We start from the raw sequence: 16588 nt of genomic DNA on the forward strand, positions 1-16588 counted from the left end.
AAGCTTCTTCAGTTCTAAGGTCAAATGGTGGAGAGTCCCAGATATAAACCTAGTGGGAGTATCCCCCCACAGAGGGACAAAAGGACCCCCTGATGATCCTCTAATCGCCTGAGCCAAGGTGTGAAACTGGGTGTGGGTCCCAATCAGCCAGAGTTTCGGGTGTGTTCATTGTGAAACCTGGCCCCACCTTATCATGCGAATTCCTGAGGTCAGATGGCCCAGGATGTGAGTGGGCGTTAAGGCGTCTGGGAAGGGATCTCAAAACTGGATTATAGATGGCAGAGAGTTGGTGTCGTAAACCCCCGCCTCTGTTCAAAGATGGTCGCTCACAGTGGACATAGATGGCTTCTTTCACTCCTCTTTCAAACCATCTGTCCTCTCTGTCCAAAATGTGAACATTGGCATCCTCGAAAGAGTGTCCTTTATCCTTAAGATGCAGATGGACTGCTGAGTCTTGTCCTGTGGAGGTGGCTCTTCTGTGTTGTGCCATGCGCTTGTGAAGTGGCTGTTTGGTCTCTCCAATGTAGAGGTCTGGGCATTCCTCGCTGCACTGTACAGCATACACCACATTGTTAAGTCTGTGTTTTGGCGTTTTGTCTTTCGGGTGAACCAGTTTTTGTCTGAGCGTGTTGCTGGGTCTGAAATGCACCGGGATGTCATGCTTGGAGAAAACTCTCCTAAGTTTTTCTGATACACCGGCTACATAGGGGATGACAATGTTGTTGCGTCTGTCCTTCTTATCCTCCCTCGTTGGTGTCTGGTCTTCTTTTCTGTGCCTCCTTGCTGACTTTAAGAACGCCCATTTAGGATAGCCGCACGTTTTGAGTGCTTCCTTTACATGTGTGTGTTCCTTCTTTTTTCCTTCAGGCTTAGAGGGAACATGTTCTGCCCGGTGGTGTAGGGTCCTAATTACTCCAAGTTTGTGTTCCAAAGGGTGATGGGAGTCAAAGAGGAGGTACTGGTCCGTGTGTGTGGGCTTCCGGTAAACTTCGATGTTGAGTTTGCCGTTCTCTTCAATGTGCACAGCGCAGTCCAGGAAAGGCAAACAGTTGTCCTTTGTTTCTTCCCTGGTGAACTTGATGTTTTTATCCACAGCGTTAATGTGCGCAGTGAAGGATTCCACTTCTTGTGTCTTGATTTTGACCCAGGTGTCGTCTACATATCTGTACCAGTGGCTGGGTACTCTTCCTTTGAAAGAGCCAAGAGCCTTCCTTTCCACTTCCTCCATGTAAAGGTTGGCTACAATAGGTGACACGGGGGAGCCCATGGCACAGCCATGTTTTTGTCTGTAAAAGCCTTCGTTGTATTTGAAATATGTAGTGGTGAGGCAGAGGTCTAACAGTGTGCAAATCTGATCGGGTGTGAAGTTGGTCCTGTCCTCCAAGGAGCTGTCTTCTTGTAGTCGTTTTCTGACAGTCTCCACGGCCTCCGTGGTGGGTATGCAAGTGAAGAGAGAGACTACATCAAAGGACACCATGGTTTCATCTGGATCCAGGGTAAGTTTCTGGACCTTGTCGGTGAAGTCGGTGGAGTTCTTGATGTGGTGTGGGGTGTTCCCCACAAGAGGAGCAAGGATGGTAGCAAGGTGTTTAGCAATGTTATAAGTGGCTGAGTTTATGCTACTGACTATGGGTCTGAGTGGGACAGCTTCCTTGTGGATTTTAGGAAGTCCGTAGATGCAGGGTATGGCATCCCCTGGGTAAAGGCGGTGATATGTAAGGCGGTCCACTGTGAGCGACCATCTTTGAACAGAGGCGGGGGTTTACGACACCAACTCTCTGCCATCTATAATCCAGTTTTGAGATCCCTTCCCAGACGCCTTAACGCCCACTCACATCCTGGGCCATCTGACCTCAGGAATTCGCATGATAAGGTGGGGCCAGGTTTCACAATGAACACACCCGAAACTCTGGCTGATTGGGACCCACACCCAGTTTCACACCTTGGCTCAGGCGATTAGAGGATCATCAGGGGGTCCTTTTGTCCCTCTGTGGGGGGATACTCCCACTAGGTTTATATCTGGGACTCTCCACCATTTGACCTTAGAACTGAAGAAGCTTCTCGGATGAGAGGTGAAACGTCTTCAAGTAAACTTAAAGAAGTCCAGACGCTTTTCTTTGCAAGCTCCTTTGATTATACAGGACACTGAAAAATGATAAGAAAAGGAAAAGTGTAGCAGTGTTACTGAAGTGTAATGAATATTTAGAAGAGCTATAGAAGTTCTCAAGGTGAAATAGAGAAATAAAGATATACTTAATTTTGGGTATTTTGTTGCAAGAGGTTGTTAATGCTGGGACCTTCTGCACAAGAAGAAGAAGAAGGAGCAGTAGCAGAAGAAGGAGCAGTAGCGGAAGAAGAAGAAAACCAGGAGCCTCCTCTTTTATTTAAACCAGGAAGGATTGGAGCAGCAGACGGATAACTGAAGAAAAGTGTAATGTAGTGTCATAATGTATTAAGACAAATTAACCATATTTATTAAACCAACTGTTTCCTACATAACTTCAGTGAAAATAAACTAATGTAAAAGTGGAAGTTTAAAAACTTGCTCTACATTACAACAACCTTTTTTGCATACAGCATATTCCAAATGGCAACACTTTTCTAAGACCAAAGAAAATAATTTAAATAATTGTCCAGATTCATGCTTTTTTAAACACATCTTTTCCTCCAAGTTCATACTCTGCATTAGAGCAGGGCGATATAACCAAAAATATTTATCACGATATACATTTGAAAATGTGCGATAACTATATAACTGACGATATAACTGACACTGGACAAAATACTTCACAACTCCACAACTTTATTAGTGAAAAAAAAACAAAAAAACAACATTAATGTATTTTCACTTAAACAAGCAGCTGTTTTTTTATGTGCATTAAAGTTATATAAAAATTTAACAGTGCAAATGCAAATTCCTTTCTGTCAGTTTAACCAAAAGGCATTTCCAGTGGAAAATGGCCGACATATCCTGAGCATAACCATGTATAATATCCACAAAACTTAAAAAGAGGTTATACACACACAATATGGTAATATTATGTTGAAGCACAGTACGTATCACTCCGCGAGGCTTCTGCCTACGATAGCCGTAATGCTCCGACAATCCATCAAGCGGTGCGGCTTCGTAGCTTAGCAAAGTCGTACTGAAACATTTGACAGATTTTCGAGCGCCGTGTACGACATAAAATCGTTTCGAGGTCAGTAAACACAACCAGAATTCATACATAAGGCACACGGGATTATAAGGGGCACTGTCGATTTTCAGAAAAATCAAAGGATTGATTTTAAGTGTGCCGTATTTTCCAAAAAACATGGTAATAACGACGGCCCGCTAGCATGCTCTACCAAAAATAGTGCTTTGTTGTGTATCTGACAGATGAAAGCTAAACCAGTTCCACACCCCTGAAGTTGCAGCATTTTTACAAACCAGTTCTGGTTCATCTGTTTCATTCAACGAGCCGCTTTTGCCCTTCTCATTCTCCGTCGCCGCCATGCTTTTTCCGGTGTGTATGAAAAAAGGCTTGCGCGTTTTACCCATATTCTATCGCGATATTTCATTTTTCATATCGTTGCCCAACATTATACCGGTCATACCGTGAACGGTATGATATGGCCCAGCCCTACTTTGCATACTTTCAAACAATCTTTGAATACAGTTTGAATGGACTTTAATGTGAGTTTTAAACATTTGTTTGTAGTGCAATGCAGAGATCAGATAATTCATACAGATTTAAGGAATGCACTTTATTGAATAGTTCATTCAAGTTCTTACAGCTTCTTTTCTGTTTCTGTCTGCTTTGTTCTATAAGTGTTCCTTCAAACCTCCACATAATAGGTAATGTGTGGAAATATTAGCAAACTGAACCCTAACTGTGCGCAGACCTTTAGATTTTATGTAACAACTGACACCACCCAAACTCAAGGTGCTGGACAGGATCCTTAAAGCAAAAATCACCTACACTGCTGTTAAAATCAAATGTGTAAAGCCTTCTACTGAAAAGGAAGCTTCATCCATCTGGAATTAAATCTAGTGCAAAATGCGCAGGGGTCTGAGTACTTTCAGAATCTGCAGCCAGCGTCACAGTCTGTCTACTGCATGAGCCGAGATCACATCATCAGTTTCTTTTTATTCAATTTTCTAACACAGAGGAAGTAAGAGTACATGTGAAATACAGTGAAATGTTTCACTACCTCCATATGCATCAAATGATTGCTTTAGCAGCTTCAGATAGATGTTATATTGTGGACATCTTCTTGCTGTCCTCTCCAAACAGTGACTCTGCACTGTAAAAGCCACCCACAGACCCGGGAGTCTGTTCAGACACAAAGACGCCTCTCCTCCTCTTTCCTGTTTTTTTCTTTTTTTAATCGCTAATCAATTTCCCCTCAAAGGAACCAGAGAGCTGTTTAATGGTTACAAAAAAGCGGAAAACAAGCAGAGAAATAGATCAAAGCGTCTCTAACACTAGCCAGGTGCAAAGCTCTGGGATCAAACGTTTTATGTGTAGCTAATTCACAATATTATAGTCAGACTTTGTCTTTTAAATTGGTGGTTCTATGGCAATTAAAATGCAGCGACGTCACTCACCATAGTCATTTATAGGCTAATAATATCTGAGCATCTGAGGTGGCTGATTGGATGACTGGTGCTTTAGATAAGACGTTTATTGCACATTATATTTAATATCCAGCAAGAGCTTCTTAAACACTTCAAAGCATGTTTTGATAATTTTGAAGAAAAACTTAATTTCTTTATTAATTTTACCTGGAAGTTATACTGTTAATAGCCCACAAACACTTCTTTGTGGCACCGTACACCTGAGCTGATGCAAACCGACACAGTCAAACAGGTGGGCGCTTATTTGTCATATGATGGAGCTGACCTTTCATTTGTAAGAATAAGCAGCTCGGACAACAGAACAGCAGAGGTCTTTCAGAAAGCAGCTCCTGGAGTGTGGCAGGCTGGGCGCTGATCTTTTGTGACAGCTGTTGTGCGGTAAGGTGCGGCTCCGCTAGGCTGAGAAGTCATTTCGCACACGCACTGCTGCAACACTTTGTGGTCGCAGCTGCACCTGCGATGCAGACCCTTATAGTGTATGAGCAGAGGAGAGAAAGGTGTCACACACATAAAGACGCACGCCACATGGTGGAGATAACACCGCGGCGACTGCAGCTCAAGCTGAAGAAAAGAGACCCGAAAGGAAGATGTTATCAGGACGGCTGTAGTCAAAATCAATTTGCCAGATTATTTACTTCTATTTTGGCAACACAGCAACAACAGCTTCCCAGTGGCTGTTGCTCATACACTTACTGTATGTGGGAGAAGCACTGTTATATGTTATAGTAGTGACATTTCTGAATGTCACACACGTTACTTGTGGGCTGGATAATTTTGACACTGAGTGATTGGCACTCTTCTTCTGCGCTCAGATGAAAATCATTTGCACAGAAAGAGCACTTCGTATCATCTGCTTTTCTGACTCATTTGCTTCAACTTCCGTCTTTTTCTTATCTTTACTTTTTCTTCTTGCTCGCTCTCTCTATCGCCACGTCTCCTCTGCTATATGATAGATCTGTTCTGTCAACGCAACGTCTTATCTTTACTCACCAAGTCTCCCCTTTAAAGAGTCTGTCTTTTTCTTATAAAATATGATGCTTTTAATAGAAAAGTCATACATGGGAGTAATTATTGTCTTTCATAAGGATTACTGTAGTATACTTTCATGTGTTCACCTTTAACACAAACTGAGCCATGTGGCATTATTATTTTTCCTGTGATAATTTAAAAGTTTTCTAAATTCAAATCAATTGCATGCACTGTGGAGTTAAGCCGCAGTATAACTTAAGTAGAGGAAGTCAGGGATGTGACCGTAACCTGCAGACAGAGTCAGGCGATAATGGAGCCAGGCCTGGGGGAGGAAGAGCTTGCAGCACCGTGAGAAGCAATTTGAGGTAGCTCAATAAGTCATGACCCTGTAGAGGTTTTATCATGCAGCATTCAGGCTTACTTTCATGTGCTGTGACAGAATCAGAAGGTGCACCATTAGGCATGAATTCCCAAGGTACGGCATCAGATCGGAAAGAAAGGACACTTTGCCCAGCTGGCAAGTCACATTTGACCTATTGTTCATACTGGATGCATAGAATAGGTTACAAATGTAGTCATTCTGTTTTCAGATCTGTCCTGTAATAATATATTCGATCCATTGTAAAATATATTTGCTCATATAAAAGTGATATACAAGTGCTTAAAAGGGCTTGCCCCAGATTATCTAGTGGATTTCTTTTTACATTCCTATGTCCCATATTGCTCACTTAGAGTTGTGGATCATCATCCAGTATCTCTTGGTCTTAGTCTATTGTTTCCTTCATTAGGTTTATAATTGTGATTCTATTTATTGTATAGGTTTTTATTCTGCTGCACTAATGTAAGGTGACCTTAAGGCTCTTTAAAGGTGCTATAAATAAAATATATTATTATTATTATGAATTCCCAGTTGGCTTGTAAAGGTGACTGTGCATTCAGTCACAGTACCAACACACTGGAATAGTCTCCCTCCTCAGATTAGGCCATCTACCTCGCTAAAATTCTTGAATTATTATTTTTATTCCTTTTATTGCCCTTAAATCATTTACATTGTGTTTTGATGATTTTATTCATTGTGCAGCACTTCGGTCAACATCTGTTGTATTTACGTTTCCTATATAAATAAAATGACTTGACTCTATATCTGTACACTGCATGGGGCAAACTGTATAGCTGTATATAAAGTCTGTTGTGGCCAAAGCATAGAAATGATGCAGTTTGGATGAAGATGATCAGGTTAAGAAATACTGTATGTTATAGTAAAGTATGGCTTGGCCAAAAGTAGTTCATTAATGGTACAGTGACTGAGTGCAGCTGACAGCTGGGGCATGGGAGTGCACTGCATAGGCAGATAGGACAGTGGTGCTTGGCAGGGAGGCCAAAACTGTCACGGCTCATTTCTACGGTCAGGAATGAAGAGTACACTTCTCATCAGTGTATCTTTGCTCAGCCAAAAGATTAGCTCTTCACATAAACGCTGCAGAAGACTTTGTACTTTTGAAAACAGAATAGTTATTAACTCTATTAATTAGAGGTTGTGTGACCTTATAATTGCTTGTTTTTATTGTACTGCACCATCACTGTTTCTCTCTATCCTTTCAAACGGTAAAGCAGTCGAATGAGTACTCCTCTATGTCATTCAGGTCTCACGAGAGCAGGTGGTGGTGGTGATGATGAAAGCCCACAGACGGGTGTGTGATGCCAGTGTGAGCCAGATGTCAAACTGAGGTCTTCAGCTGTTTTCCTGGCCACTGAAAGTGCATAAACAGCTTCACACACAATTGACTCAAAATAAAGACCGCTTGATTAAAAATACACTTTGGTCATGGTGACAGGTCAGGAAAAATGTGATGCAGCAAACTGTAAAAGCAGGAAGAGCGCAGAAGGTCTTTTGTTGTTCTGTTGAAACCATCTCATTAATAAATAAAAGAATCTGTCTCTGTGGGGCTGGTCTTAGCTTTTGTTGTGTACCATTCATCCAGTCTGCTTTACACTTGGTGGGTTTAGGCCTATTGCTGATAATGCAGAGCCAAGCTTGAAGTAGTTTGGATGAATGCTTCAGGTAGAGTAGAAATACAGACTAAAACTTGTCCAGCTCCTCATAGATTACCAAATGTTTTCAAATTCATGGGTTTTCTTGGAGAATCAAGCAGTTGTAAAAATGAAGACATTGCAGAAATGGCAAAAACTGTAGTTTCTCTCCTGCTCAGTCCATTGTGTTAAAGGTATATAATAGATGGATCCTACTGTGAGATCATCCACTGATTTGTGAGCTTTACAATGAGTGTTTTTGAAATCACAATCTTGATGTTTTGAAACCATAATCTAAAGTCATTTACTCATTCAGGTCAGGGCTGTGGACTGTTTTTCTTATGGATTCATACAGAACTGAGGGTCTTTTTTGCAGCCACTGATATCCCTCGTGTGTGTCTTATATATAAGACATTAAGTTAGGGGTGTGGCTGCTTTGATTGATTAGGATTAATTGATAGGAGCTGTAGCTTATTCTGGTGATTTGAGTTAGCGAGCTCAACTTCTTGACTGTCGATGTGTGGAAAATAATCACGACATTTCACTTTTTCCACATTTTGTCACGTTACAGTATTACTTCTCGCTGCTGAAAACACTACATCCACATGAACAGATTACAGATTCAAATCATTACCCAGAAATATTACTACACTAAAACAGTTTGTATATCAGGAATGAAAGATATCAAAGTCTTCTCATTCATCAAAAATCAGTTTGAAAGTGCAATTTAAGAAAAAAGCAAAAAAACAACTCCCTCCCTTGATACTCTGTCAGAGTGGTCTCTTGAAAAGGTTATTACCTGGTGGTAATGGTGTATAGAGAAACTTCCCCCCCCGAAAGTCAAGTAATAATTCCCTTTCGGTGACAACACTCTTCAGATTGTAGCTGGCAGAGAGTGGCATGGTTAGAAGGTCAGTAAAGTCTGAAACGCACTCACACAACAGCTGTAATGGATTGCAGGTTCAATAACACATCGACACCACTATTATTTTAAAACAACAAAGACTCATTACATATTGTGCTGCACTGTGCTTGCATGACTGCAGTGAATGATGAGTTCCTGCTAAAAGTCTCTGTTGTCTGTCATGAATCTTGTCTTTAGTGTGAAAATTGTTTGGTTTAGCAAAATCTGATGTATCCTCTAATTACAAGCTGCCATAGCAAAGCTGGTATTGCTTTTACCTTGTGAGTCTATTTGTGACTGTGCTGTGTTGGGTACACCTACCACAGCAGTATCTATGACAAAGGTGGCTGTGAGTACTTTGGCAGGTGCATTTTTGTCTGTCTTCCGAGTGGGGGGTATAATTATTTGATCCCCTCCTGAATTTGTATGTTTACTGACTTACAAGGTAATGAAAAGTCTCTAGTTTTTATGGCAGTTTCATTTTAATGGTGAGAGACAGAATATTAAGCAAAAATTTCAGAAAAAAACATCACATTAAATAAAAGCTATGAACTGATTTGTATTTCACTGAGTGAAATTTGATCCCCTACAACTCATCCAGAATCCTACATATCAGCTGTGTGCTGATTTTTTTGTGATTACAATCAATCAATCACAATAAATAAATAAATAAAAAATGCTATGTGTATAAAACACACCTGTCCACATAATCAGTTTCTTCCACTCCAAACTCTCCACAACCACCGGCAAGACCAAAGAGCTGTCAAAAGACATCAGGGACAAGACTGCAGACCTGCACAAAGCTGGAATGGGCTGCAAAACCATCAGTGAGAAGCTTGGTGTGAAGGTGACAACTGTTAGTGCGATTATCCGGAAAAAGGAAGAAATATAAAATGACCATCAATCACCCTCAGCCTGTAGGTCCATGCAAGATGTTGCCTCATGGAGTGAGGATAATCAAGATTAAGGTGGTCGATCAGCCTAAAACTACAAGGGAGGAACGCTTATATTGTGTTTGGGTCACATTTGACTTGTTTTCAAGTTTAGGTATGTGAAAAGCACTCTGCTTTTTTTTTTTTTTTTTGAAACAAGGGTTCATGTCAATCTTCAGAAGCAGGTTTTTTTAACAGTGATGTAACAACAAAAATGTGTTTTCACTTTCACCATTTTAGTAAAGGTCTTCAAAAAAAGGCACATTTGTTGCGTTACAGGTCAAATATGAGCTGGCAGAGAGCACTGAGAGCATCCATAAATTTTGAGTAAGGGGACATTTTATTTTACAAAGGGACACTTCACTTCACATTTCTTCCCACATTGTTTTTAAATTGTGACTGTATTTGTAAGTTTATCAAATGTTTAAAGATTTATTTACATGATAATGTATCTTATTATGTCTTTCACTTATTGATGTTTTATTATGGCCGTTGTCACAAAAGAGGTTTTGAGTACGCTGACAGTTTTCCCAACACGATAGCATCACAACCGGTGTAAGATCCTGTTACAAAACTTAACAAGTGTCTATGTAGAAAATAGAAATACCCGATTACTTCTTCAATACACACTAACACACATGCACACACACACCTTTATCCCAACTCTGTCCTTAAACTCATATTAACCTACTTTTTAAGGCACCAACTGACTGTCAGATTTCAGAAGTCTTATAAGTTTATTGCAGGCCACGCTGTCCAGCATGGATAACAAACCTGCATACACAACATCAAGTTTTATGTAAGTAGACTGAGAGATGATAATACTTATTAAATTGTAGGCTAGCATGCATGGATGCAGTTTCTCTATCCCTGTATTATCTCCTCCTTGATGCAGCCATGATAACAGCTGGAAGACACATTCTACGAACAAGGCGTCTGCTGGCCAAACTAAATGAGATTTTCTATCTTGTTTAGCACATGCAGTGTCTGAGCTTTTGGGTTTGGACTTGCTTTGTTTTTTCACACCAACATGAGTGTCAGGGTACCTCTCATGTGGTATTCCTATTGGTTGATTAATAAATAGATTCTAGCATTTATATTATGAGATAGCAATCTTGTCAGTCTTGTCAGTCAGTTATTGTTTTGTCCAAGTTAGCGTTCTTAACAACCCGTCATTTGTTAAATTTCTGCAACAAATGTTTTAGAAATCTGTCAAAAACTTGTTTATAACTATAAATCATATTGTTATATATTAGTCAAAAAACAAAACCTAACTGAATTCATGTTTTTATACCCACATTTGAGCAGGCACACTGGATTTCTATGAAATTAATCAAATTTCCTCCACTTCTTCCTGTTCAGGAGTGCAAGCAAATAGCTGTAATTTGGCATACAGAAACATAAAAAATTATTTCAATAATTAACAATGGTGTTAATTTCAGGCAGCTGTGCCATAAACCTTACATTGAGTGGTAAAATTGCTTGAACGGTAACTTAATCAGAGGTTTTTCACAAAAAACGGGAACCTGACATGAATGAACACAACAGCATTAAGCAGTTAAAGTCACTCCGTAAACTGAAAATGATGCTTCATAGAGCTGTGATGTTCAGCCAAGTTGGGATTTTGCATTACTCATTACCAGCTGCACTTCAAGAAACAAAAAGTGAACGAGTTGTTCAGCTTGAGAGTAATCTAAAAGTGAACCACAAGTTATGACCTTCAAAGGGGCTACTTGTCTGTATACTTGAGGTCAGTCCTCCTCAGTGAGTGACTGTGAGTGAACAGACTTTTGCTCCTACTCTTTCAGTAATGTATGCACACACACGTTGGATTACACTAAAGTGTTAGTGGCAGGATTCCTCAGATGTTAAAGCCCAGTGATGCTTCAGTGTGAAACAATCAACAGTACAACAGAGCCATGACTCATCCTATAACTGCTGTTCGAGATGTGAAGTAATACAATCAGTCTTCAGAACTAGTCTTCGTGGATTTATCACAACTTGTCTTTCACAATTATTGCTTTCGTTAGATTTTGGCATCTCATGACATCTGCACCAGCTGGTTCAGACCAAATACATTTTACTGTTGATGAAAATATCTGCATTTTATAGTCTGCATTCAGCTTTTTTCCAGCCATGTTTCCAAAGAAGCAAGAAGGCTGTGGTAAATGCTAAAAAAAAAACCTATCCAAATGACTGGCAAATCCCTACATTGATTTAATAGCACAACAAAGATAAAATGCAAAATGTTTTTCAGTTGGAATTGGGTGCAAGACAAACATTGTAAAAAAAACTGGAGTAGAGGTATGAAAATACTGCAAAAGAAACACCTGGTAGAACGTCTCACAATTAATGACGCTAATTAGGAAAATGATGGGATATAAAAAGAAAATCCCATAAATCCTGTGTTTTTCAGAAGTACAGATAAAGGGGGGTTCAGGTCTCTGTGAAAGTTGGTGTGGGTAAATACTTTGAGATTTTAGGAAAATAAAAGATAAAATAAAATGTCTAAATGTCTAGATTTCAGTAGATTTCAGCTGTGGTATGTAAAATCTTCAAAAATCTGTCCACATACAAGTGATATGGGTGAAAACCAATACAGAAGGGTTGTAATCTTAAGGCCCTTGGATAACACTGCATTAAAATAATATCATATTCTGGGTGTAAACTGCATTATATACAGATTTAGGAGTGTCATATGGTACCCTACAGATGAGGCTTGCTTATTTCTGAACGACAATGTCAAACCAGATTCTGCACATGCTGCAGCAGCATGTATCTGTAATAAAAATATAGTACGAGTTAAATCTCTTGCCTGTGATGCTTATGCAAGGTTTTTTAAAGAAGAAGTGAATTGTAGATATAAACAAGCCCCTGTCCTAACTCTTTTGAAATGGGCACAAACACTATTTTGTTTTAAATACAATTAAATTAATCACATTCAGCATTAGAGAATTGGCTAAATTTGCTTATGTTTTTTTCCTCTTTTTAAAATGTGTTTCACATTTTAATTTTCACTCTTATTTCAGTGTACCAACTCTTTAAAAATGGGAAAGTAATAAAGAATTACATTGAGCCTGAGTAGTTTTGAGAAGAAACATCTCACTGTTTAAAGACACAGCAGAGAAAAACTTCACAAAACCACAATTCAATGAGATAAACATAAGACGACATTAACAGATTTATTTCTCCCACATCACAGCTATAAAATAAACTGAATGGGAATAAAGCTGTGGGAGAATAGGAGTAAACCGAGGAGGTGGCTGTGGTGCCTTGCTGCTATTTGGAGCTTTTAGTCACTATCCAGTTCATTGACTGAATCTCTGCTTACCAGCCAATCATATGAGAGCGAGTCAGGACCCGAAGCCTCTTTTAGCCCACAATCAACACCCTGCAGATGCAGTCACAGTTGAACAAAGCTGGCATACAGTCCACATGGGATAAAGAAGGTTAATGCTGTTTTTACCTGTGCTGTGGTTGTGATATAAGTTACTCTAACCAGACTGCAAGTGTATTAACAAAATAAGAACATGTTTGTTTGTTTTTTTAAAATCCCAAACACTTTGTGAATAAATGATGATTAACACAAAACTAGGTAACATCAAGTTATAAACTGAACCATGTTATGAAGCCCTAGCTTGGTGCTTTTGTTTTACACCGAGTAAAACTCTTAATGCGTGCCTAAATATATCGAGAGGACTTTAACATAAGCTTTGCGGGGAACTATCAGATTGCTGAGAGCAGGAAGGCCGGCGGTATAGATGACTGTTTGCTGTTAGTATCTCCTAAATCTCCCTCAGCATTGGTGTGTGACAGGTGTGTGTATTCTTTGAGATGGCCTCTAGTGGTAAATCCAAAGTAAAATCCTAAATAAGAAGAAAAATTATAGTATTTAAACTTGAATTTCCAACTTTAGATCTGCTTCTTTCAGGATCTCTAAAATGAGCCAGATTTCAGCCTATATAAATGTGTATGAAGCACTGCGGGATAAACTAACTACAGCTCAGCTGCAGACAGAAGATTGTTCTCTGCTGGATATTTAATATTTGAGAGCTATTCTCAGCACTACCTAACAGAAGCAATCACAGAAAAGAGAAACGCTTGGAGTCATATATACAAATACAATTATACCTGCTGCATTTTTACTGTTATTGTATTCCATATTCAGTTAGGCCAAAAAATTTTTTGTGTTTATGTTTTATGTTTACTTATATTAATAACACTTCATGCTGTTATTAACAGAGAAAGACATGTTTCTCTTTGCATCATTTGCTTTGTTAATGTGTTGCTCTAACTACAGAGAGTCATACCTGAGGTGAAAATGTGAAAAAATCTATTGCTCAGTTTGAAAAACTAAATGTGGCTTAATTATTCAGAGGTAAATTTATGGGGTGTGAATTTTACATGTAAAGAAGCCTATTAACTTGCTATTAATAACCTCCCAGGATTGTGTGCTTTTGCAGTTATTTCTTATTAGAAATTTGAAGAAGGCAAGACAAGAACAGAATATGAACCCTATAAACCCAGCTCAGCTGTATATTTAAGATTTCCAGCTCTGGGTTTCTGTGGAGGCTGACTCCGAGAGGTGTTGATTCAGTTGTTGCAATTTCTCAAGCTGTTGTTTTTGGTGGTTTTTTATTAAACTCCTCTCTTCTAAAGAATCTTATTTTTCCTCAGCACAATTAGTAAAATAAGTGCTTGCTTGAGTTCTTCAGAGCCAGCATGAGGACAGCAAATGTGGCCTGAGACAGTTTCCACCTTGACAAACATTCATCAGACGAGTAAGGCCGTGTCAGACGAGATGCATAGATCAGAAAGGGTAAAACAGATGGAGGGAGTAACTGGGGTGAAGGGCATTTTAAATTAAGTTGATTCTATTTAACTGCGAGCGGAGCACAGGTGGGCAATCAGACAGCAGCGTATTGTCCGATAGCTTCATCCTCTCTGAACTGAAAAAGCAAGTCATTTTTAAGGCTCCAGGGGAGGTAGAATCCAGGTGAAGCAGGGGATGAGCATAACAGATGTTTTGGCAGAAGGAGGAAGGATGTAAAAAGCTGCATGGATCAAAATCTGACCCAGACAGGGCTCTCTTGGGAAGGCGGGGAGGCTTTTTTTTTTCTTGGACTCTAGAGCATTTTTAAGGCATCCTTTTGGGTAAAATAATTCATATTTAGATGTTAAATCTAAATCTAATTTAAAAAATCAAAAGAGGGAAAAGCAGCTATTTCTTGGTTCCCTGTAACTGTACAACTCTTCATAGATATAGATAAAGCTTAAAAATATATATTCATCAGGATCAGTACCCTCTGTTGTATTTTAACATCATGTCATTATCACAGTATGAATCAAAGAGCTCTTTCTCCTGCTGTAATTTTAGCTTCTGAGATCTCAGTTACTTTGGCAGAGGGCGTGGTGGAGGATATGACAGAAAAGCAGATCTTAAGAAGAAAACTTTAATTACAGAATGAATTTATTCAAATGAACATGATACACAGCATTACGGACTTTCACCGCCGCCCACAAAGACACGCAAACAACTGTCACCAGAAAATAGAGAGCTGCATGTTGCATGCAGAGGCATACAACATTCATGTAATTTGCCCTTGCATTTTCGATGCAAGGAGGTATTTCTAAGCAGCAAATACAAAGACTTTGCCACTATTTTGACAAAGGATGCTGCTTTACAAACAGGGAAACTATACTGAAATGACAACAGTGCGTGATTAAATAGCCTACAGTACTTAATACAACAATAGGCTTAAAACGCACTATACCTCTTGAAGATGAATGAGTCTTTCTTGGCTTTAAAGGCCACCAGAAATAAGGTAGACCCACCCCGTGAGTATCAGTCACCAGCAGAGTTTAGTTACCTCCTGCAAGGTGACCGCTCCTCTGAGTTCTTGTTTCTTTTTCTAAGTACCATTATGAAAACGGGGCCCGGTTTTGGCGGCTGATCATCACACTGTCTCCGATCTGTGGCCATCTGATCAGAGTGTGATCACTGTATATGTCTTTATCAGTCAGTAGGCTCCAACAATAACTGCTTCCGCTTCTTTTGACGGTCTTCTGTCCGTTACCAAAAAGTTAATCATCCCCTCTGACTTTATGAGGAGGTTGCAGCCTAAGAAAAATATGCCAAACACCACCGTGAGGGATAAAACGCACATGACAGCTATCTGGACCACTCTCATGATGAAGAGGCTCCTCTCATCCGGAGCGGCTGCCACAAAGCCATTATCAGTCACCACGGATGAAAAGTTGCAGCAAAAAAACTCCTCTGTCTTGTTGAATAGGCCGCTCTCTGTTTGGTTGAAGCCGGTGTTATTCATGTCTACTTTCGCAAAACCAAACTTTCAGTGCGACAGATGCGGAAGGCGGAGAGAGAAAGACGCGCTGGGCACGATCCGGCAGAAATTGTCATCAAGTGAAAAGTGAAGATGAGGAGGCGGCGAGTTGAACAAGTTCCCTCAGATCAGACAGCGCTCTTCTTGAGTTTAACAAGCTGCTTTGGCATCGCATTACTGGGGATTTCATGTGGTGTGCTGCCAGTTTCAGAGCGGAATGAAGCCACCAGCCCCGCCGTTAAATAGCCAGACTGTCGCTGTTTTCCAGTGGCAGGAAGGCACAGCAAGAGCGCCACCATACGACCGGACCGCATGCGTGCCACGAATGTGCATGTATGTAGGACATTACGTACTGTCTGTTACGTATGTTTGGGTGTTTGCGGCCATCTGTGTGTTGGTGTGTGTATGCATGCATGGTTTACTGAGTTGGTGGTTCATTCAAAACCTTGACAGGTCTTTGCTGACCCCGTGTCAGAGAGAGGCCAGAGCAGCTTGCATCGTGTTCCTGCAGCCATACTGAAGACCAGCACTGTTCAATATACGAATGCAAAGTGAGCTTCATAAGCTTTACGAATGCGAGTTGCAGCTGAAACAGCACGTCTCAGTTTTTCTACACGATAAAGTAAATGATGTAGTAAATGTAGTAAGATGTAATTAATACAAGCGTAAAATTACAGAAAAAGTCCTGATGAATTTGTCTGTGAATTGACAAGCAAACAAAAAACGAAAGAGAGAGAGAAATATCTGTAGTTTTATTTGTTATTGTTGATCTGTTACTTAATTCCTT

At 39.9% G+C, this 16588-nt stretch overlaps 1 protein-coding gene across 1 annotated transcript; it reads right to left on the reverse strand.

The window, feature by feature from the left end:
- Nucleotides 1-14915: 14915 nt before the first annotated feature.
- On the reverse strand, nt 14916-16055 carry rprma (reprimo, TP53 dependent G2 arrest mediator candidate a). Its single transcript, XM_084908313.1, has one exon. It carries the CDS (start codon nt 15784-15786, stop codon nt 15478-15480), a length of 309 nt encoding a protein of 102 aa, XP_084764439.1. The 5' UTR covers nt 15787-16055; the 3' UTR covers nt 14916-15477.
- Between the last annotated feature and the right edge of the window lie 533 nt (nt 16056-16588).

Source organism: Perissodus microlepis, chromosome 16 (assembly GCF_051167445.1).
Source record: "Perissodus microlepis isolate ML-2025 ecotype Zambia chromosome 16, ASM5116744v1, whole genome shotgun sequence".
Lineage (NCBI taxonomy): Eukaryota > Metazoa > Chordata > Actinopteri > Cichliformes > Cichlidae > Perissodus > Perissodus microlepis.

Coding starts and splice junctions, on each gene's coding strand:
- rprma (XM_084908313.1), bottom strand. CDS start 15,786: ATGAATAACACCGGCTTCAACCAAACAGAGAGCGGCCTATTCAACAAG.